At 41.4% G+C, this 23,104-nt stretch overlaps 1 protein-coding gene and 2 long non-coding RNA genes across 4 annotated transcripts; all 3 read left to right on the top strand.

The window, feature by feature from the left end:
- The first annotated feature begins 743 nt into the window (after window positions 1-743).
- On the top strand, window positions 744-22,909 carry LOC141800298 (uncharacterized). The gene is made up of 21 exons (XM_074682735.1): window positions 744-869; window positions 1,887-1,951; window positions 2,179-2,327; window positions 3,541-4,154; window positions 10,218-10,242; window positions 10,528-10,614; window positions 12,796-12,941; window positions 13,047-13,376; window positions 13,587-13,651; window positions 13,885-14,033; window positions 14,158-14,406; window positions 15,028-15,272; window positions 15,483-15,547; window positions 15,781-15,929; window positions 16,054-16,172; window positions 17,379-17,443; window positions 19,814-19,997; window positions 20,208-20,272; window positions 20,506-20,654; window positions 20,779-20,897; window positions 22,832-22,909. The coding sequence occupies exons 1-21, from the start codon at window positions 744-746 to the stop codon at window positions 22,907-22,909; spliced, it is 3,243 nt and encodes a 1,080-aa protein (XP_074538836.1).
- LOC141785330 (uncharacterized) lies at window positions 4,492-5,548 on the top strand. 2 transcript variants are annotated; one of them, XR_012597518.1, is made up of 4 exons: window positions 4,492-4,670; window positions 4,881-4,945; window positions 5,179-5,327; window positions 5,452-5,548. It is a non-coding gene; the product is annotated as an uncharacterized LOC141785330 (long non-coding RNA). The 2 variants fall into 2 exon arrangements; XR_012597517.1 differs by lacking the exon at window positions 4,492-4,670 and having other exon boundaries at window positions 4,796-4,945.
- LOC141785329 (uncharacterized) lies at window positions 6,593-7,816 on the top strand. The gene is made up of 4 exons (XR_012597516.1): window positions 6,593-6,938; window positions 7,149-7,213; window positions 7,447-7,595; window positions 7,720-7,816. It is a non-coding gene; the product is annotated as an uncharacterized LOC141785329 (long non-coding RNA).
- Window positions 22,910-23,104: the final 195 nt, after the last annotated feature.

The following is a 23,104-nucleotide window of genomic DNA, read 5'->3' as shown; positions in this document are numbered from 1 at the left end:
GATACCATTGAACATAAGATAAAGTATTGTTAAAATAAAAAAGAGATATATTAAGGTGTTTTCCGATTGTAAACAATTTTATTTTAATCATATAATGTTTATGAATTACAGTTGTAATGGCAACAACCCCGACAACTTCCAAAACGCCAGTCACATCATATATAGCATCATTGACAAGTACTTTCACCTCAACTAGAGAAGCAACATCAACAGTCCCAGTAATCACTTCTCCAACACCAACAGCAACAGAAGCCAGTACAACTTTAGCTGCAGTCACTACAAAATCACAGGCAATTGAAACCACTTCAGTAGAACCAACCACATCACTGCCAATAAAAACATCAACTCTAGATCAAAGCTCTACAATGCTTGAGACAACAGTCCCAGTAACCACATCTGTGACACTTGGGCAGTCTTCTCCAACACCAACAGCAACAGAAGCCAGAACAACTTTAGCAGGAGTCACTACAACATCAACGCCTATTGAAACCACTTCAGTACAACCAACCACATCACTGCTGCCAAAAACATCAACTCTAGATCAAAGCTCTACAGTGCTTGAGACAACAGTCCCAGTAACCACATCTGTCACACTTGGGAAGTCTTCTCCAACACCAACAGCAACAGAAGCCAGTACAACTTTAGCCAGAGTCACAACATCACCAACGCCTATTGAAACCACTTCAGTACAACCAACCACATCACTGCTGCCAAAAACATCAACTCCAGATCAAAGCTCTACAATGCTTGAGACAACAGTCCCAGTAACCACATCTGTGGCTATTGGGAAGTCTTCTCCGACACCAGCAGAAGCCAGTACAACTTTAGCTGGAGTCACTACAACATCAACGCCTATTGAAACCACTTCAGTACAACCAACCACATCACTGCTGCCAAAAACATCAACTCTAGATCAAAGCTCTACAATGCTTGAGACAAAAGTCCCAGTAACCACATCTGTCACACTTGGGAAGTCTTCTCCAACACCAACAGAAGCGAGTACAACTTTAGCTGGAGTCTCAACATCACCAACGCCTATTGAAACCACTTCAGTACAACCAACCACATCACTGCTGCCAAAAACATCAACTCTAGATCAAAGCTCTACAGTGCTTGAAACAAAAGTCCCAGTTACCACATCTGTGACACTTGGGAAGTCTTCTCCAACAGCAACAGCAACAGAAGCCAGAACAACTTTAGCCGGAGTCACTACAACATCAGCGCTTATTGAAACCACTTCAGTGCAACCAACCACATCACTGCTGCCAAAAACATCAACTCTAGATCAAAGCTCTACAATGCTTGAGACAACAGTCCCAGTAACCACTTCTGTGACACTTGGGAAGTCTTCTCCAACACCAAAAGCAACAGAAGCGAGTACAACTTTGGAAGCAGTCACTTCAACACCATTATTCATTGAAACCACTTCAGTGCAACCAACCACATCTTTCCAACCAACAACATTTACCTCAAAACACACCTCCAATCCTAGTACAAATTCAGCAACACCATCATCAATTGCAACATCTACTGCCTTGGAAACAACCACAACCCCAGCCCCACCGCCTGAGCCTAAAATAGCTCTGGTGTTCAAAGTGCAGCAGAATTTCACTGAAGAGTTATCAAATACATCCTCACCAGAGTTCAAGGCACTGGAAGGCAAAGTGTCCAAAGCGGTAAGTCTTCACTGTCTTCATTGATTACCATCATTTGCCAAATTTCTAACAATCTGCTGTCAACACCAGTTCTTCAATGCATTTGTGATGTTTATCCAACACAAAATGTGAAACTGAACTTAACTTTTTAGTGTTTTCCATTGCATACAAAAAAAGATATTTATTTTCCCTTTAAACTTTGCAATCATTCTCCAAATTCTGCTTTCACAGCTGGACCAAGTTTATTCAGCTCAATTTGGAGCTCGCTTCAACAGAACAGTGATCAAGGGTTTCAGGTACGACACTTTTATGTTTGTTTTTTTTCCGACGGTGTAGCTTTTTTTAAATTTGTTTCTCGTAATGTACTAATACATTAATCCTTTTGGGGAGCTCTCATTTATTTTTACATTCTGATGGGTCAAACAAAGGGGCCATGACCGGTGTAAAACATAATAAAGAAAATGAGCAACTCCACTGGACTATGCCATGGTGTGACTTATTTTTTCTAACATTTTCTCTACAGTAAAGGATCTGTTAAAGTCGATGCTGAACTGGTATTTAATGATGCCGGCTCACTACCAAATACCAGTTCTGTGGCTGAAACTTTAGTGGCCGCTGCTTCCAGCTCAAATTTCTCCCTTGGCATCAACACATCCTCCATTGTTGTCACAAGTAAGATCTTGAAAAGACAATACATTAAATTAAAAGTCCATCTTCTCTTTAATAATGGTTAAAATGATTACTTTGAACAAAACAGATAATCAGCTTTACATAATATTATGAATCCTCTTTGCAGCTGTATCAGCACCCACTCAAGCCCCTGTGAAAACTACATTTACAACACCTTTAACATCTCAAGGCAGTACAACTTTTGCAGCAGTCACTACAACATCAACGCCTATTGAAACCACTTCAGTACAACCAACCACATCACTGCTGCAAAAAACATCAACTTTAGATCAAAGCTCTACAATGCTTGAGACAACAGTCCCAGTAACCACATCTGTGACTATTGGGAAGTCTTCTCCAACGCCAGCAGAAGCCAGTACAACTTTAGCTGGAGTCACAACAACATCAACGCCTATTGAAACCACTTCAGTGCAACCAACCACATCACTGCTGCCAAAAACATCAACTCTAGATCAAAGCTCTACAATGCTTGAGACAACAGTCCCAATAACCACATCTGTCACACTTGGGAAGTCTTCTCCAACAACAGCAGAAGCAAGTACAACTTTAGCTGGAGTCTCAACATCACCAACGCCTATTGAAACCACTTCAGTGCAACCAACCACATCACTGCTGCCAAAAACATCAACTCTAGATCAAAGCTCTACAATGCTTGAGACAACAGTCCCAATAACCACATCTGTCACACTTGGGAAGTCTTCTCCAACACCAACAGAAGCCAGTACAACTTTAGCTGGAGTCACTACAACATCAACGCCTATTGAAACCACTTCAGTGCAACCAACCACATCTCTGCTGCCAAAAACATCAACTCAACATCAAAGCTCTACAATGCTTGAAACAACAGTCCCAATAACCACATCTGTGACATTTGGGAAGTCTTCTCCAACACAAACAGCAACAGAAGCCAGAACAACTTTAGCCAGAGTCACTACAACATCAACACCTATTGAAACCACTTCAGTACATCCAACCACATCTCTGCTGCCAAAAACATCAACTCTAGATCAAAGCTCTACAATGCTTGAGACAACAGTCCCAGTAACCACATCTGTGACACTTGGGAAGTCTTCTCCAACACCAACAGCAACAGAAGCCAGAACAACTTTAGCAGGAGTCACTACAACATCAACGCCTATTGAAACCACTTCAGTACAACCAACCACATCACTGCTGCCAAAAACATCAACTCTAGATCAAAGCTCTACAATGCTTGAGACAACAGTCCCAGTAACCACATCTGTGACTATTGGGAAGTCTTCTCCAACGCCAGCAGAAGCCAGTACAACTTTAGCTGGAGTCACAACAACATCAACGCCTATTGAAACCACTTCAGTGCAACCAACCACATCACTGCTGCCAAAAACATCAACTCTAGATCAAAGCTCTACAATGCTTGAGACAACAGTCCCAGTAACCACATCTGTGACACTTGGGAAGTCTTCTCCAACACCAACAGAAGCCAGTACAACTTTAGCTGGAGTCACTACAACATCAACACCTATTGAAACCACTTCAGTTCAACCAACCACATCTCTGCTGCCAAAAACATCAACTCTAGATCAAAGCTCTACAATGCTTGAGACAACAGTCCCAATAACCACATCTGTCACACTTGGGAAGTCTTCTCCAACACCAACAGAAGCCAGTACAACTTTAGCTGGAGTCTCAACATCACCAACGCCTATTGAAACCACTTCAGTGCAACCAACCACATCTCTGCTGCCAAAATCATCAACTCAACATCAAAGCTCTACAATGCTTGAAACAACAGTCCCAATAACCACATCTGTGACACTTGGGAAGTCTTCTCCAACACCAACAGCAGCAGAAGCCAGTACAACTTTAGCAGGAGTCACTACAACATCAACGCCTATTGAAACCACTTCAGTACAACCAACCACATCACTGCTGCCAAAAACATCAACTCTAGATCAAAGCTCTACAATGCTTGAGACAACAGTCCCAGTAACCACATCTGTGACACTTGGGAAGTCTTCTCCAACACCAAAAGCAACAGAAGCGAGTACAACTTTGGAAGCAGTCACTTCAACACCATCATTCATTGAAACCACTTCAGTGCAACCAACCACATCTTTCCAACCAACAACATTTACCCCAAAACACACCTCCAATCCTAGTACAAATTCAGCAACACCATCATCAATTGCAACATCTACTGCCTTGGAAACAACCACAACCCCAGCCCCACCGCCTGAGCCTAAAATAGCTCTGGTGTTCAAAGTGCAGCAGAATTTCACTGAAGAGTTATCAAATACATCCTCACCAGAGTTCAAGGCACTGGAAGGCAAAGTGTCCAAAGCGGTAAGTCTTCACTGTCTTCATTGATTACCATCATTTGCCAAATTTCTAACAATCTGCTGTCAACACCAGTTCTTCAATGCATTTGTGATGTTTATCCAACACAAAATGTGAAACTGAACTTAACTTTTTAGTGTTTTCCATTGCATACAAAAAAAGATATTTATTTTCCCTTTAAACTTTGCAATCATTCTCCAAATTTTGCTTTCACAGCTGGACCAAGTTTATTCAGCTCAATTTGGAGCTCGCTTCAACAGAACAGTGATCAAGGGTTTCAGGTACGTATATGACACTTTTATGTTTGTTTTTTTTCCGACGGTGTAGCTTTTTTTAAATTTGTTTCTCGTAATGTACTAATACATTAATCCTTTTGGGGAGCTCTCATTTATTTTTACATTCTGATGGGTCAAACAAAGGGGCCATGACCGGTGTAAAACATAATCAAGAAAATGAGCAACTCCACTGGACTATGCCATGGTGTGACTTATTTTTTCTAACATTTTCTCTACAGTAAAGGATCTGTTAAAGTCGATGCTGAACTGGTATTTAATGATGCCGGCTCACTACCAAATACCAGTTCTGTGGCTGAAACTTTAGTGGCCGCTGCTTCCAGCTCAAATTTCTCCCTTGGCATCAACACATCCTCCATTGTTGTCACAAGTAAGATCTTGAAAAGACAATACATTAAATTAAAAGTCCATCTTCTCTTTAATAATGGTTGAAATGATTCCTTTGAACAAAACAGATAATCAGCTTTACATAATATTATGAATCCTCTTTGCAGCTGTATCAGCACCCACTCAAGCCCCTGTGAAAACTACATTTACAACACCTTTAACATCTCAAGGCAGTACAACTTTTGCAGCAGTCACTACAACATCAATGCCTACTGAAACCACTTCAGTACAACCAACCACATCACTGCTGCCAAAAACATCAACTTTAGATCAAAGCTCTACAATGCTTGAGACAACAGTCCCAGTAACCACATCTGTGACTATCGGGAAGTCTTCTCCAACGCCAGCAGAAGCCAGTACAACTTTAGCTGGAGTCACAACAACATCAACGCCTATTGAAACCACTTCAGTGCAACCAACCACATCACTGCTGCCAAAAACATCAACTCTAGATCAAAGCTCTACAATGCTTGAGACAACAGTCCCAATAACCACTTCTGTGACACTTGGGAAGTCTTCTCCAACACCAACAGAAGCCAGTACAACTTTAGCTGGAGTCACTACAACATCAACACCTATTGAAACCACTTCAGTTCAACCAACCACATCACTGCTGCCAAAAACTTCAACTCTAGATCAAAGCTCTACAATGCTTGAAACAACAGTCCCAATAACCACATCTGTGACACTTGGGAAGTCTTCTCCAACACCAACAGCAGCAGAAGCCAGTACAACTTTAGCAGGAGTCACTACATCCTCAACGCCTATTGAAACCACTTCAGTACAACCAACCACATCACTGCTGCCAGAAACATCAACTCTACATCAAAGCTCTACAATGCTTGAAACAACAGTCCCAGTAACCACATCTGTGACATTTGGGAAGTCTTCTTCAACACAAACAGCAACAGAAGCCAGTACAACTTTAGCCGGAGTCACTACAACATCAACACCTATTGAAACCACTTCAGTACATCCAACCACATCTCTGCTGCCAAAAACATCAACTCTAGATCAAAGCTCTACAATGCTTGAGACAACAGTCCCAGTAACCACATCTGTGACACTTGGGAAGTCTTCTCCAACACCAACAGCAACAGAAGCCAGAACAACTTTAGCAGGAGTCACTACAACATCAACGCCTATTGAAACCACTTCAGTACAACCAACCACATCACTGCTGCCAAAAACATCAACTCTAGATCAAAGCTCTACAATGCTTGAGACAACAGTCCCAGTAACCACATCTGTGACACTTGGGAAGTCTTCTCCAACACCAAAAGCAACAGAAGCGAGTACAACTTTGGAAGCAGTCACTTCAACACCATCATTCATTGAAACCACTTCAGTGCAACCAACCACATCTTTCCAACCAACAACATTTACCTCAAAACACACCTCCAATCCTAGTACAAATTCAGCAACACCATCATCAATTGCAACATCTACTGCCTTGGAAACAACCACAACCCCAGCCCCACCGCCTGAGCCTAAAATAGCTCTGGTGTTCAAAGTGCAGCAGAATTTCACTGAAGAGTTATCAAATACATCCTCACCAGAGTTCAAGGCACTGGAAGGCAAAGTGTCCAAAGCGGTAAGTCTTCAATGTCTTCATTGATTACCATCATTTGCCAAATTTCTAACAATCTGCTGTCAACACCAGTTCTTCAATGCATTTGTGATGTTTATCCAACACAAAATGTGAAACTGAACTTAACTTTTTAGTGTTTTCCATTGCATACAAAAAAAGATATTTATTTTCCCTTTAAACTTTGCAATCATTCTCCAAATTTTGCTTTCACAGCTGGACCAAGTTTATTCAGCTCAATTTGGAGCTCGCTTCAACAGAACAGTGATCAAGGGTTTCAGGTACGTATATGACACTTTTATGTTTGTTTTTTTTCCGACGGTGTAGCTTTTTTTAAATTTGTTTCTCGTAATGTACTAATACATTAATCCTTTTGGGGAGCTCTCATTTATTTTTACATTCTGATGGGTCAAACAAAGGGGCCATGACCGGTGTAAAACATAATCAAGAAAATGAGCAACTCCACTGGACTATGCCATGGTGTGACTTATTTTTTCTAACATTTTCTCTACAGTAAAGGATCTGTTAAAGTCGATGCTGAACTGGTATTTAATGATGCCGGCTCACTACCAAATACCAGTTCTGTGGCTGAAACTTTAGTGGCCGCTGCTTCCAGCTCAAATTTCTCCCTTGGCATCAACACATCCTCCATTGTTGTCACAAGTAAGATCTTGAAAAGACAATACATTAAATTAAAAGTCCATCTTCTCTTTAATAATGGTTGAAATGATTCCTTTGAACAAAACAGATAATCAGCTTTACATAATATTATGAATCCTCTTTGCAGCTGTATCAGCACCCACTCAAGCCCCTGTGAAAACTACATTTACAACACCTTTAACATCTCAAGGCAGTACAACTTTTGCAGCAGTCACTACAACATCAACGCCTATTGAAACCACTTCAGTACATCCAACCACATCTCTGCTGCCAAAAACATCAACTCTAGATCAAAGCTCTACAATGCTTGAGACAACAGTCCCAGTAACCACATCTGTGACACTTGGGAAGTCTTCTCCAACACCAACAGCAACAGAAGCCAGAACAACTTTAGCAGGAGTCACTACAACATCAACGCCTATTGAAACCACTTCAGTGCAACCAACCACATCACTGCTGCCAAAAACATCAACTCTAGATCAAAGCTCTACAATGCTTGAGACAACAGTCCCAATAACCACTTCTGTGACACTTGGGAAGTCTTCTCCAACACCAACAGAAGCCAGTACAACTTTAGCTGGAGTCACTACAACATCAACACCTATTGAAACCACTTCAGTTCAACCAACCACATCACTGCTGCCAAAAACTTCAACTCTAGATCAAAGCTCTACAATGCTTGAAACAACAGTCCCAATAACCACATCTGTGACACTTGGGAAGTCTTCTCCAACACCAACAGCAGCAGAAGCCAGTACAACTTTAGCCGGAGTCACTACATCCTCAACGCCTATTGAAACCACTTCAGTACAACCAACCACATCACTGCTGCCAAAAACATCAACTCTAGATCAAAGCTCTACAATGCTTGAGACAACAGTCCCAGTAACCACATCTGTGACATTTGGGAAGTCTTCTCCAACACAAACAGCAACAGAAGCCAGTACAACTTTAGCCGGAGTCACTACAACATCAACACCTATTGAAACCACTTCAGTACAACCAACCACATCTCTGCTGCCAAAAACATCAACTCTAGATCAAAGCTCTACAATGCTTGAGACAACAGTCCCAGTAACCACATCTCTGACACTTGGGAAGTCTTCTCCAACACCAACAGCAACAGAAGCCAGAACAACTTTAGCAGGAGTCACTACAACATCAACGCCTATTGAAACCACTTCAGTACAACCAACCACATCACTGCTGCCAAAAACATCAACTCTAGATCAAAGCTCTACAATGCTTGAGACAACAGTCCCAGTAACCACATCTGTGACACTTGGGAAGTCTTCTCCAACACCAAAAGCAACAGAAGCGAGTACAACTTTGGAAGCAGTCACTTCAACACCATCATTCATTGAAACCACTTCAGTGCAACCAACCACATCTTTCCAACCAACAACATTTACCCCAAAACACACCTCCAATCCTAGTACAAATTCAGCAACACCATCATCAATTGCAACATCTACTGCCTTGGAAACAACCACAACCCCAGCCCCACCGCCTGAGCCTAAAATAGCTCTGGTGTTCAAAGTGCAGCAGAATTTCACTGAAGAGTTATCAAATACATCCTCACCAGAGTTCAAGGCACTGGAAGGCAAAGTGTCCAAAGCGGTAAGTCTTCAATGTCTTCATTGATTACCATCATTTGCCAAATTTCTAACAATCTGCTGTCAACACCAGTTCTTCAATGCATTTGTGATGTTTATCCAACACAAAATGTGAAACTGAACTTAACTTTTTAGTGTTTTCCATTGCATACAAAAAAAGATATTTATTTTCCCTTTAAACTTTGCAATCATTCTCCAAATTTTGCTTTCACAGCTGGACCAAGTTTATTCAGCTCAATTTGGAGCTCGCTTCAACAGAACAGTGATCAAGGGTTTCAGGTACGTATATGACACTTTTATGTTTGTTTTTTTTCCGACGGTGTAGCTTTTTTTAAATTTGTTTCTCGTAATGTACTAATACATTAATCCTTTTGGGAAGCTCTCATTTATTTTTACATTCTGATGGGTCAAACAAAGGGGCCATGACCGGTGTAAAACATAATCAAGAAAATGAGCAACTCCACTGGACTATGCCATGGTGTGACTTATTTTTTCTAACATTTTCTCTACAGTAAAGGATCTGTTAAAGTCGATGCTGAACTGGTATTTAATGATGCCGGCTCACTACCAAATACCAGTTCTGTGGCTGAAACTTTAGTGGCCGCTGCTTCCAGCTCAAATTTCTCCCTTGGCATCAACACATCCTCCATTGTTGTCACAAGTAAGATCTTGAAAAGACAATACATTAAATTAAAAGTCCATCTTCTCTTTAATAATGGTTAAAATGATTACTTTGAACAAAACAGATAATCAGCTTTACATAATATTATGAATCCTCTTTGCAGCTGTATCAGCACCCACTCAAGCCCCTGTGAAAACTACATTTACAACACCTTTAACATCTCAAGGCAGTACAACTTTTGCAGCAGTCACTACAACATCAACGCCTATTGAAACCACTTCAGTACAACCAACCACATCACTGCTGCCAAAAACATCAACTTTAGATCAAAGCTCTACAATGCTTGAGACAACAGTCCCAGTAACCACATCTGTGACTATTGGGAAGTCTTCTCCAACGCCAGCAGAAGCCAGTACAACTTTAGCTGGAGTCACAACAACATCAACGCCTATTGAAACCACTTCAGTGCAACCAACCACATCACTGCTGCCAAAAACATCAACTCTAGATCAAAGCTCTACAATGCTTGAGACAACAGTCCCAGTAACCACATCTGTCACACTTGGGAAGTCTTCTCCAACACCAACAGCAACAGAAGCCAGAACAACTTTAGCAGGAGTCACTACAACATCAACGCCTATTGAAACCACTTCAGTGCAACCAACCACATCACTGCTGCCAAAAACATCAACTCTAGATCAAAGCTCTACAATGCTTGAGACAACAGTCCCAATAACCACATCTGTCACACTTGGGAAGTCTTCTCCAACACCAACAGAAGCCAGTACAACTTTAGCTGGAGTCTCAACATCACCAACGCCTATTGAAACCACTTCAGTGCAACCAACCACATCTCTGCTGCCAAAATCATCAACTCAACATCAAAGCTCTACAATGCTTGAAACAACAGTCCCAATAACCACATCTGTGACACTTGGGAAGTCTTCTCCAACACCAACAGCAGCAGAAGCCAGTACAACTTTAGCCGGAGTCACTACATCCTCAACACCTATTGAAACCACTTCAGTACAACCAACCACATCACTGCTGCCAGAAACATCAACTCTACATCAAAGCTCTACAATGCTTGAAACAACAGTCCCAGTAACCACATCTGTGACATTTGGGAAGTCTTCTCCAACACAAACAGCAACAGAAGCCAGTACAACTTTAGCCGGAGTCACTACAACATCAACACCTATTGAAACCACTTCAGTACATCCAACCACATCTCTGCTGCCAAAAACATCAACTCTAGATCAAAGCTCTACAATGCTTGAGACAACAGTCCCAGTAACCACATCTGTGACACTTGGGAAGTCTTCTCCAACACCAACAGCAACAGAAGCCAGAACAACTTTAGCAGGAGTCACTACAACATCAACGCCTATTGAAACCACTTCAGTACAACCAACCACATCACTGCTGCCAAAAACATCAACTCTAGATCAAGGCTCTACAATGCTTGAGACAACAGTCCCAGTAACCACATCTGTGACACTTGGGAAGTCTTCTCCAACACCAAAAGCAACAGAAGCGAGTACAACTTTGGAAGCAGTCACTTCAACACCATCATTCATTGAAACCACTTCAGTGCAACCAACCACATCTTTCCAACCAACAACATTTACCTCAAAACACACCTCCAATCCTAGTACAAATTCAGCAACACCATCATCAATTGCAACATCTACTGCCTTGGAAACAACCACAACCCCAGCCCCACCGCCTGAGCCTAAAATAGCTCTGGTGTTCAAAGTGCAGCAGAATTTCACTGAAGAGTTATCAAATACATCCTCACCAGAGTTCAAGGCACTGGAAGGCAAAGTGTCCAAAGCGGTAAGTCTTCACTGTCTTCATTGATTACCATCATTTGCCAAATTTCTAACAATCTGCTGTCAACACCAGTTCTTCAATGCATTTGTGATGTTTATCCAACACAAAATGTGAAACTGAACTTAACTTTTTAGTGTTTTCCATTGCATACAAAAAAAGATATTTATTTTCCCTTTAAACTTTGCAATCATTCTCCACATTTTGCTTTCACAGCTGGACCAAGTTTATTCAGCTCAATTTGGAGCTCGCTTCAACAGAACAGTGATCAAGGGTTTCAGGTACGTATATGACACTTTTATGTTTGTTTTTTTTCCAACGGTGTAGCTTTTTTAAAATTTGTTTCTCGTAATGTACTAATACGTTAATCCTTTTGGGGAGCTCTCATTTATTTTTACATTCTGATGGGTCAAACAAAGGGGCCATGACCGGTGTAAAACATAATCAAGAAAATGAGCAACTCCACTGGACTATGCCATGGTGTGACTTATTTTTTCTAACATTTTCTCTACAGTAAAGGATCTGTTAAAGTCGATGCTGAACTGGTATTTAATGATGCCGGCTCACTACCAAATACCAGTTCTGTGGCTGAAACTTTAGTGGCCGCTGCTTCCAGCTCAAATTTCTCCCTTGGCATCAACACATCCTCCATTGTTGTCACAAGTAAGATCTTGAAAAGACAATACATTAAATTAAAAGTCCATCTTCTCTTTAATAATGTTTGAAATGATTCCTTTGAACAAAACAGATAATCAGCTTTACATAATATTATGAATCCTCTTTGCAGCTGTATCAGCACCCACTCAAGCCCCTGTGAAAACTACATTTACAACACCTTTAACATCTCAAGGCAGTACAACTTTTGCAGCAGTCACTACAACATCAACGCCTATTGAAACCACTTCAGTACAACCAACCACATCACTGCTGCCAAAAACATCAACTCTAGATCAAAGCTCTACAATGCTTGAGACAACAGTCCCAGTAACCACATCTGTGACACTTGGGAAGTCTTCCTCAACGCCAGCAGAAGCCAGTACAACTTTAGCTGGAGTCACAACAACATCAACGCCTATTGAAACCACTTCAGTGCAACCAACCACATCACTGCTGCCAAAAACATCAACTCTAGATCAAAGCTCTACAATGCTTGAGACAACAGTCCCAATAACCACATCTCTGACACTTGGGAAGTCTTCTCCAACACCAACAGCAACAGAAGCCAGAACAACTTTAGCAGGAGTCACTACAACATCAACGCCTATTGAAACCACTTCAGTACAACCAACCACATCACTGCTGCCAAAAACATCAACTCTAGATCAAAGCTCTACAATGCTTGAGACAACAGTCCCAGTAACCACATCTGTGACACTTGGGAAGTCTTCTCCAACACCAAAAGCAACAGAAGCGAGTACAACTTTGGAAGCAGTCACTTCAACACCATCATTCATTGAAACCACTTCAGTGCAACCAACCACATCTTTCCAACCAACAACATTTACCCCAAAACACACCTCCAATCCTAGTACAAATTCAGCAACACCATCATCAATTGCAACATCTACTGCCTTGGAAACAACCACAACCCCAGCCCCACCGCCTGAGCCTAAAATAGCTCTGGTGTTCAAAGTGCAGCAGAATTTCACTGAAGAGTTATCAAATACATCCTCACCAGAGTTCAAGGCACTGGAAGGCAAAGTGTCCAAAGCGGTAAGTCTTCAATGTCTTCATTGATTACCATCATTTGCCAAATTTCTAACAATCTGCTGTCAACACCAGTTCTTCAATGCATTTGTGATGTTTATCCAACACAAAATGTGAAACTGAACTTAACTTTTTAGTGTTTTCCATTGCATACAAAAAAAGATATTTATTTTCCCTTTAAACTTTGCAATCATTCTCCAAATTTTGCTTTCACAGCTGGACCAAGTTTATTCAGCTCAATTTGGAGCTCGCTTCAACAGAACAGTGATCAAGGGTTTCAGGTACGTATATGACACTTTTATGTTTGTTTTTTTTCCGACGGTGTAGCTTTTTTTAAATTTGTTTCTCGTAATGTACTAATACATTAATCCTTTTGGGAAGCTCTCATTTATTTTTACATTCTGATGGGTCAAACAAAGGGGCCATGACCGGTGTAAAACATAATCAAGAAAATGAGCAACTCCACTGGACTATGCCATGGTGTGACTTATTTTTTCTAACATTTTCTCTACAGTAAAGGATCTGTTAAAGTCGATGCTGAACTGGTATTTAATGATGCCGGCTCACTACCAAATACCAGTTCTGTGGCTGAAACTTTAGTGGCCGCTGCTTCCAGCTCAAATTTCTCCCTTGGCATCAACACATCCTCCATTGTTGTCACAAGTAAGATCTTGAAAAGACAATACATTAAATTAAAAGTCCATCTTCTCTTTAATAATGGTTAAAATGATTACTTTGAACAAAACAGATAATCAGCTTTACATAATATTATGAATCCTCTTTGCAGCTGTATCAGCACCCACTCAAGCCCCTGTGAAAACTACATTTACAACACCTTTAACATCTCAAGGCAGTACAACTTTTGCAGCAGTCACTACAACATCAACGCCTATTGAAACCACTTCAGTACAACCAACCACATCACTGCTGCCAAAAACATCAACTCTAGATCAAAGCTCTACAATGCTTGAGACAACAGTCCCAGTAACCACATCTGTCACACTTGGGAAGTCTTCTCCAACACCAACAGAAGCCAGTACAACTTTAGCTCGAGTCTCAACATCACCAACGCCTATTGAAACCACTTCAGTGCAACCAACCACATCTCTGCTGCCAAAAACATCAACTCAACATCAAAGCTCGACAATGCTTGAAACAACAGTCCCAGTAACCACGTCTGTGACACTTGGGAAGTCTTCTCCAACACCAACAGCAACAGAGGCCAGAACAACTTTAGCAGGAGTCACTACAACATCAACGCCTATTGAAACCACTTCAGTACAACCAACCACATCACTGCTGCCAAAAACATCAACTCTAGATCAAAGCTCTACAATGCTTGAGACAACAGTCCCAGTAACCACATCTGTGACACTTGGGAAGTCTTCTCCAACACCAACAGCAACAGAGGCCAGAACAACTTTAGCAGGAGTCACTACAACATCAACGCCTATTGAAACCACTTCAGTACAACCAACCACATCACTGCTGCCAAAAACATCAACTCTAGATCAAAGCTCTACAATGCTTGAGACAACAGTCCCAGTAACCACATCTGTGACACTTGGGAAGTCTTCTCCAACACCAAAAGCAACAGAAGCGAGTACAACTTTGGAAGCAGTCACTTCAACACCATCATTCATTGAAACCACTTCAGTGCAACCAACCACATCTTTCCAACCAACAACATTTACCCCAAAACACACCTCCAATCCTAGTACAAATTCAGCAACACCATCATCAATTGCAACATCTACTGCCTTGGAAACAACCACAACCCCAGCCCCACCGCCTGAGCCTAAAATAGCTCTGGTGTTCAAAGTGCAGCAGAATTTCACTGAAGAGTTATCAAATACATCCTCACCAGAGTTCAAGGCACTGGAAGGCAAAGTGTCCAAAGCGGTAAGTCTTCACTGTCTTCATTGATTACCATCATTTGCCAAATTTCTAACAATCTGCTGTCAACACCAGTTCTTCAATGCATTTGTGATGTTTATCCAACACAAAATGTGAAACTGAACTTAACTTTTTAGTGTTTTCCATTGCATACAAAAAAAGATATTTATTTTCCCTTTAAACTTTGCAATCATTCTCCAAATTTTGCTTTCACAGCTGGACCAAGTTTATTCAGCTCAATTTGGAGCTCGCTTCAACAGAACAGTGATCAAGGGTTTCAGGTACGTATATGACACTTTTATGTTTGTTTTTTTTCCGACGGTGTAGCTTTTTTTAAATTTGTTTCTCGTAATGTACTAATACATTAATCCTTTTGGGGAGCTCTCATTTATTTTTACATTCTGATGGGTCAAACAAAGGGGCCATGACCGGTGTAAAACATAATCAAGAAAATGAGCAACTCCACTGGACTATGCCATGGTGTGACTTATTTTTTCTAACATTTTCTCTACAGTAAAGGATCTGTTAAAGTCGATGCTGAACTGGTATTTAATGATGCCGGCTCACTACCAAATACCAGTTCTGTGGCTGAAACTTTAGTGGCCGCTGCTTCCAGCTCAAATTTCTCCCTTGGCATCAACACATCCTCCATTGTTGTCACAAGTAAGATCTTGAAAAGACAATACATTAAATTAAAAGTCCATCTTCTCTTTAATAATGGTTAAAATGATTACTTTGAACAAAACAGATAATCAGCTTTACATAATATTATGAATCCTCTTTGCAGCTGTATCAGCACCCACTCAAGCCCCTGTGAAAACTACATTTACAACACCTTTAACATCTCAAGGCAGTACAACTTTTGCAGCAGTCACTACAACATCAACGCCTATTGAAACCACTTCAGTACAACCAACCACATCACTGCTGCCAAAAACATCAACTCTAGATCAAAGCTCTACAATGCTTGAGACAACAGTCCCAATAACCACATCTGTCACACTTGGGAAGTCTTCTCCAACACCAACAGAAGCCAGTACAACTTTAGCTCGAGTCTCAACATCACCAACGCCTATTGAAACCACTTCAGTGCAACCAACCACATCTCTGCTGCCAAAAACATCAACTCAACATCAAAGCTCGACAATGCTTGAAACAACAGTCCCAGTAACCACGTCTGTGACACTTGGGAAGTCTTCTCCAACACCAACAGCAACAGAGGCCAGAACAACTTTAGCAGGAGTCACTACAACATCAACGCCTATTGAAACCACTTCAGTACAACCAACCACATCACTGCTGCCAAAAACATCAACTCTAGATCAAAGCTCTACAATGCTTGAGACAACAGTCCCAGTAACCACATCTGTGACACTTGGGAAGTCTTCTCCAACACCAACAGCAACAGAGGCCAGAACAACTTTAGCAGGAGTCACTACAACATCAACGCCTATTGAAACCACTTCAGTACAACCAACCACATCACTGCTGCCAAAAACATCAACTCTAGATCAAAGCTCTACAATGCTTGAGACAACAGTCCCAGTAACCACATCTGTGACACTTGGGAAGTCTTCTCCAACACCAAAAGCAACAGAAGCGAGTACAACTTTGGAAGCAGTCACTTCAACACCATCATTCATTGAAACCACTTCAGTGCAACCAACCACATCTTTCCAACCAACAACATTTACCCCAAAACACACCTCCAATCCTAGTACAAATTCAGCAACACCATCATCAATTGCAACATCTACTGCCTTGGAAACAACCACAACCCCAGCCCCACCGCCTGAGCCTAAAATAGCTCTGGTGTTCAAAGTGCAGCAGAATTTCACTGAAGAGTTATCAAATACATCCTCACCAGAGTTCAAGGCACTGGAAGGCAAAGTGTCCAAAGCGGTAAGTCTTCACTGTCTTCATTGATTACCATCATTTGCCAAATTTCTAACAATCTGCTGTCAACACCAGTTCTTCAATGCATTTGTGATGTTTATCCAACACAAAATGTGAAACTGAACTTAACTTTTTAGTGTTTTCCATTGCATACAAAAAAAGATATTTATTTTCCCTTTAAACTTTGCAATCATTCTCCAAATTTTGCTTTCACAGCTGGACCAAGTTTATTCAGCTCAATTTGGAGCTCGCTTCAACAGAACAGTGATCAAGGGTTTCAGGTACGTATATGACACTTTTATGTTTGTTTTTTTTCCGACGGTGTAGCTTTTTTTAAATTTGTTTCTCGTAATGTACTAATACATTAATCCTTTTGGGGAGCTCTCATTTATTTTTACATTCTGATGGGTCAAACAAAGGGGCCATGACCGGTGTAAAACATAATCAAGAAAATGAGCAACTCCACTGGACTATGCCATGGTGTGACTTATTTTTTCTAACATTTTCTCTACAGTAAAGGATCTGTTAAAGTCGATGCTGAACTGGTATTTAATGATGCCGGCTCACTACCAAATACCAGTTCTGTGGCTGAAACTTTAGTGGCCGCTGCTTCCAGCTCAAATTTCTCCCTTGGCATCAACACATCCTCCATTGTTGTCACAAGTAAGATCTTGAAAAGACAATACATTAAATTAAAAGTCCATCTTCTCTTTAATAATGGTTGAAATGATTCCTTTGAACAAAACAGATAATCAGCTTTACATAATATTATGAATCCTCTTTGCAGCTGAATCAGCACCCACTCAAGCCCCTGTGAAAACTACATTTACAACACCTTTAACATCTCAAGGCAGTACAACTTTTGCAGCAGTCACTACAACATCAATGCCTACTGAAACCACTTCAGTACAACCAACCACATCACTGCTGCCAAAAACATCAACTTTAGATCAAAGCTCTACAATGCTTGAGACAACAGTCCCAGTAACCACATCTGTGACTATCGGGAAGTCTTCTCCAACGCCAGCAGAAGCCAGTACAACTTTAGCTGGAGTCACAACAACATCAACGCCTATTGAAACCACTTCAGTGCAACCAACCACATCACTGCTGCCAAAAACATCAACTCTAGATCAAAGCTCTACAATGCTTGAGACAACAGTCCCAATAACCACTTCTGTGACACTTGGGAAGTCTTCTCCAACACCAACAGAAGCCAGTACAACTTTAGCTGGAGTCACTACAACATCAACACCTATTGAAACCACTTCAGTTCAACCAACCACATCACTGCTGCCAAAAACTTCAACTCTAGATCAAAGCTCTACAATGCTTGAAACAACAGTCCCAATAACCACATCTGTGACACTTGGGAAGTCTTCTCCAACACCAACAGCAGCAGAAGCCAGTACAACTTTAGCAGGAGTCACTACATCCTCAACGCCTATTGAAACCACTTCAGTACAACCAACCACATCACTGCTGCCAGAAACATCAACTCTACATCGAAGCTCTACAATGCTTGAAACAACAGTCCCAGTAACCACATCTGTGACATTTGGGAAGTCTTCTTCAACACAAACAGCAACAGAAGCCAGTACAACTTTAGCCGGAGTCACTACAACATCAACACCTATTGAAACCACTTCAGTACATCCAACCACATCTCTGCTGCCAAAAACATCAACTCTAGATCAAAGCTCTACAATGCTTGAGACAACAGTCCCAGTAACCACATCTGTGACACTTGGGAAGTCTTCTCCAACACCAACAGCAACAGAAGCCAGAACAACTTTAGCAGGAGTCACTACAACATCAACGCCTATTGAAACCACTTCAGTACAACCAACCACATCACTGCTGCCAAAAACATCAACTCTAGATCAAAGCTCTACAATGCTTGAGACAACAGTCCCAGTAACCACATCTGTGACACTTGGGAAGTCTTCCTCAACGCCAGCAGAAGCCAGTACAACTTTAGCTGGAGTCTCAACATCACCAACGCCTATTGAAACCACTTCAGTGCAACCAACCACATCACTGCTGCCAGAAACATCAACTCTACATCAAAGCTCTACAATGCTTGAGACAACAGTCCCAGTAACCACATCTGTGACATTTGGGAAGTCTTCTCCAACACAAACAGCAACAGAAGCCAGTACAACTTTAGCCGGAGTCACTACAACATCAACACCTATTGAAACCACTTCAGTACAACCAACCACATCTCTGCTGCCAAAAACATCAACTCTAGATCAAAGCTCTACAATGCTTGAGACAACAGTCCCAGTAACCACATCTGTGACACTTGGGAAGTCTTCTCCAACACCAACAGCAACAGAAGCCAGAACAACTTTAGCAGGAGTCACTACAACATCAACGCCTATTGAAACCACTTCAGTACAACCAACCACATCACTGCTGCCAAAAACATCAACTCTAGATCAAAGCTCTACAATGCTTGAGACAACAGTCCCAGTAACCACATCTGTGACACTTGGGAAGTCTTCTCCAACACCAAAAGCAACAGAAGCGAGTACAACTTTGGAAGCAGTCACTTCAACACCATCATTCATTGAAACCACTTCAGTGCAACCAACCACATCTTTCCAACCAACAACATTTACCCCAAAACACACCTCCAATCCTAGTACAAATTCAGCAACACCATCATCAATTGCAACATCTACTGCCTTGGAAACAACCACAACCCCAGCCCCACCGCCTGAGCCTAAAATAGCTCTGGTGTTCAAAGTGCAGCAGAATTTCACTGAAGAGTTATCAAATACATCCTCACCAGAGTTCAAGGCACTGGAAGGCAAAGTGTCCAAAGCGGTAAGTCTTCACTGTCTTCATTGATTACCATCATTTGCCAAATTTCTAACAATCTGCTGTCAACACCAGTTCTTCAATGCATTTGTGATGTTAATCCAACACAAAATGTGAAACTGAACTTAACTTTTTAGTGTTTTCCATTGCATACAAAAAAAGATATTTATTTTCCCTTTAAACTTTGCAATCATTCTCCAAATTTTGCTTTCACAGCTGGACCAAGTTTATTCAGCTCAATTTGGAGCTCGCTTCAACAGAACAGTGATCAAGGGTTTCAGGTACGTATATGACACTTTTATGTTTGTTTTTTTTCCAACGGTGTAGCTTTTTTAAAATTTGTTTCTCGTAATGTACTAATACATTAATCCTTTTGGGGAGCTCTCATTTATTTTTACATTCTGATGGGTCAAACAAAGGGGCCATGACCGGTGTAAAACATAATCAAGAAAATGAGCAACTCCACTGGACTATGCCATGGTGTGACTTATTTTTTCTAACATTTTCTCTACAGTAAAGGATCTGTTAAAGTCGATGCTGAACTGGTATTTAATGATGCCGGCTCACTACCAAATACCAGTTCTGTGGCTGAAACTTTAGTGGCCGCTGCTTCCAGCTCAAATTTCTCCCTTGGCATCAACACATCCTCCATTGTTGTCACAAGTAAGATCTTGAAAAGACAATACATTAAATCAAAAGTCCATCTTCTCTTTAATAATGTTTGAAATGATTCCTTTGAACAAAACAGATAATCAGCTTTACATAATATTATGAATCCTCTTTGCAGCTGTATCAGCACCCACTCAAGCCCCTGTGAAAACTACATTTACAACACCTTTAACATCTCAAGGCAGTACAACTTTTGCAGCAGTCACTACAACATCAACACCTATTGAAACCACTTCAGTACAACCAACCACATCACTGCTGCCAAAAACATCAACTCTAGATCAAAGCTCTACAATGCTTGAGACAACAGTCCCAATAACCACATCTGTCACACTTGGGAAGTCTTCTCCAACACCAACAGAAGCCAGTACAACTTTAGCTGGAGTCTCAACATCACCAACGCCTATTGAAACCACTTCAGTGCAACCAACCACATCTCTGCTGCCAAAACCATCAACTCAACATCAAAGCTCTACAATGCTTGAAACAAAAGTCCCAATAACCACATCTGTGACACTTGGGAAGTCTTCTCCAACACCAACAGCAGCAGAAGCCAGTACAACTTTAGCTGGAGTCACTACATCCTCAACGCCTATTGAAACCACTTCAGTACAACCAACCACATCACTGCTGCCAGAAACATCAACTCTACATCAAAGCTCTACAATGCTTGAGACAACAGTCCCAGTTACCACATCTGTGACACTTGGGAAGTCTTCACCAACACCAACACCAACAGAAGCAAGTACAACTTTAGCCAGAGTCACAACATCATCAACGCCTATTGAAACCACTTCAGTACAACCAACCACATCAATGCTGCCAAAAACATCAACTCTAGATCAAAGCTCTACAATGCTTGAGACAACAATCCCAATAACCACATCTGTGACACTTGGGAAGTCTTCTCCAACACCAACAGAAGCCAGTTCAACTTTAGCTGGAGTCACAACAACATCAACACCTATTGAAACCACTTCAGTGCAACCAACCACATCACTGCTGCCAAAAACATCAACTCCAGATCAAAGCTCTACAATGCTTGAGACAACAGTCCCAGTAACCACATCTGTGACATTTGGGAAGTCTTCTCCAACACAAACAGCAACAGAAGCCAGTACAACTTTAGCTGGAGTCACAACAACATCAACGCCTATTGAAACCACTTCAGTGCAACCAACCACATCACTGCTGCCAAAAACATCAACTCTAGATCAAAGCTCTACAATGCTTGAGACAACAGTCCCAATAACCACATCTGTCACACTTGGGAAGTCTTCTCCAACACCAACAGAAGCCAGTACAACTTTAGCTGGAGTCTCAACATCACCAACGCCTATTGAAACCACTTCAGTGCAACCAACCACATCTCTGCTGCCAAAAACATCAACTCTACATCAAAGCTCTACAATGCTTGAAACAACAGTCCCAATAACCACATCTGTGACACTTGGGAAGTCTTCTCCAACACCAACAGCAGCAGAAGCCAGTACAACTTTAGCCGGAGTCACTACATCCTCAACGCCTATTGAAACCACTTCAGTACAACCAACCACATCACTGCTGCCAGAAACATCAACTCTACATCAAAGCTCTACAATGCTTGAGACAACAGTCCCAGTAACCACATCTGTGACATTTGGGAAGTCTTCTCCAACACAAACAGCAACAGAAGCCAGTACAACTTTAGCCGGAGTCACTACAACATCAACACCTATTGAAACCACTTCAGTACAACCAACCACATCTCTGCTGCCAAAAACATCAACTCTAGATCAAAGCTCTACAATGCTTGAAACAACAGTCCCAGTAACCACATCTGTGACACTTGGGAAGTCTTCTCCAACACCAACAGCAACAGAAGCCAGAACAACTTTGGCAGGAGTCACTACAACATCAACGCCTATTGAAACCACTTCAGTACAACCAACCACATCACTGCTGCCAAAAACATCAACTCTAGATCAAAGCTCTACAATGCTTGAGACAACAGTCCCAGTAACCACATCTGTGACACTTGGGAAGTCTTCTCCAACACCAAAAGCAACAGAAGCGAGTACAACTTTGGAAGCAGTCACTTCAACACCATCATTCATTGAAACCACTCCAGTGCAACCAACCACATCTTTCCAACCAACAATATTTACCTCAAAACACACCTCCAATCCTAGTACAAATTCAGCAACACCATCATCAATTGCAACATCTACTGCCTTGGAAACAACCACAACCCCAGCCCCACCGCCTGAGCCTAAAATAGCTCTGGTGTTCAAAGTGCAGCAGAATTTCACTGAAGAGTTATCAAATACATCCTCACCAGAGTTCAAGGCACTGGAAGGCAAAGTGTCCAAAGCGGTAAGCCTTCACTGTCTTCATTGATTACCATCATTTGCCAAATTTCTAACACACTGCTGTCAACACCAGTTCTTCAATGCATTTGTGAT

This window comes from Halichoeres trimaculatus, unplaced genomic scaffold (assembly GCF_033239565.1).
Source record: "Halichoeres trimaculatus isolate MK-OKI-2021-1 unplaced genomic scaffold, fHalTri1.1 fHalTri1_scaffold_2, whole genome shotgun sequence".
NCBI lineage: Eukaryota > Metazoa > Chordata > Actinopteri > Labriformes > Labridae > Halichoeres > Halichoeres trimaculatus.
The sequence above is the reverse complement of the archived record's forward strand: the minus strand, read 5'-3'. Positions and strand labels throughout refer to the sequence as shown.

Bases quoted from the DNA above. Each gene is read 5' to 3' on its own strand.
- LOC141800298 (XM_074682735.1), top strand. From the start codon at position 744: ATGCTTGAGACAACAGTCCCAGTAACCACATCTGTGGCTATTGGGAAG. The intron at 870-1,886 runs GTACAACCAACC...CTGCTTTCACAG, and splicing joins CGCCTATTGAAACCACTTCA to CTGGACCAAGTTTATTCAGC. The intron at 1,952-2,178 runs GTACGACACTTT...TTTTCTCTACAG, and splicing joins ACAGTGATCAAGGGTTTCAG to TAAAGGATCTGTTAAAGTCG.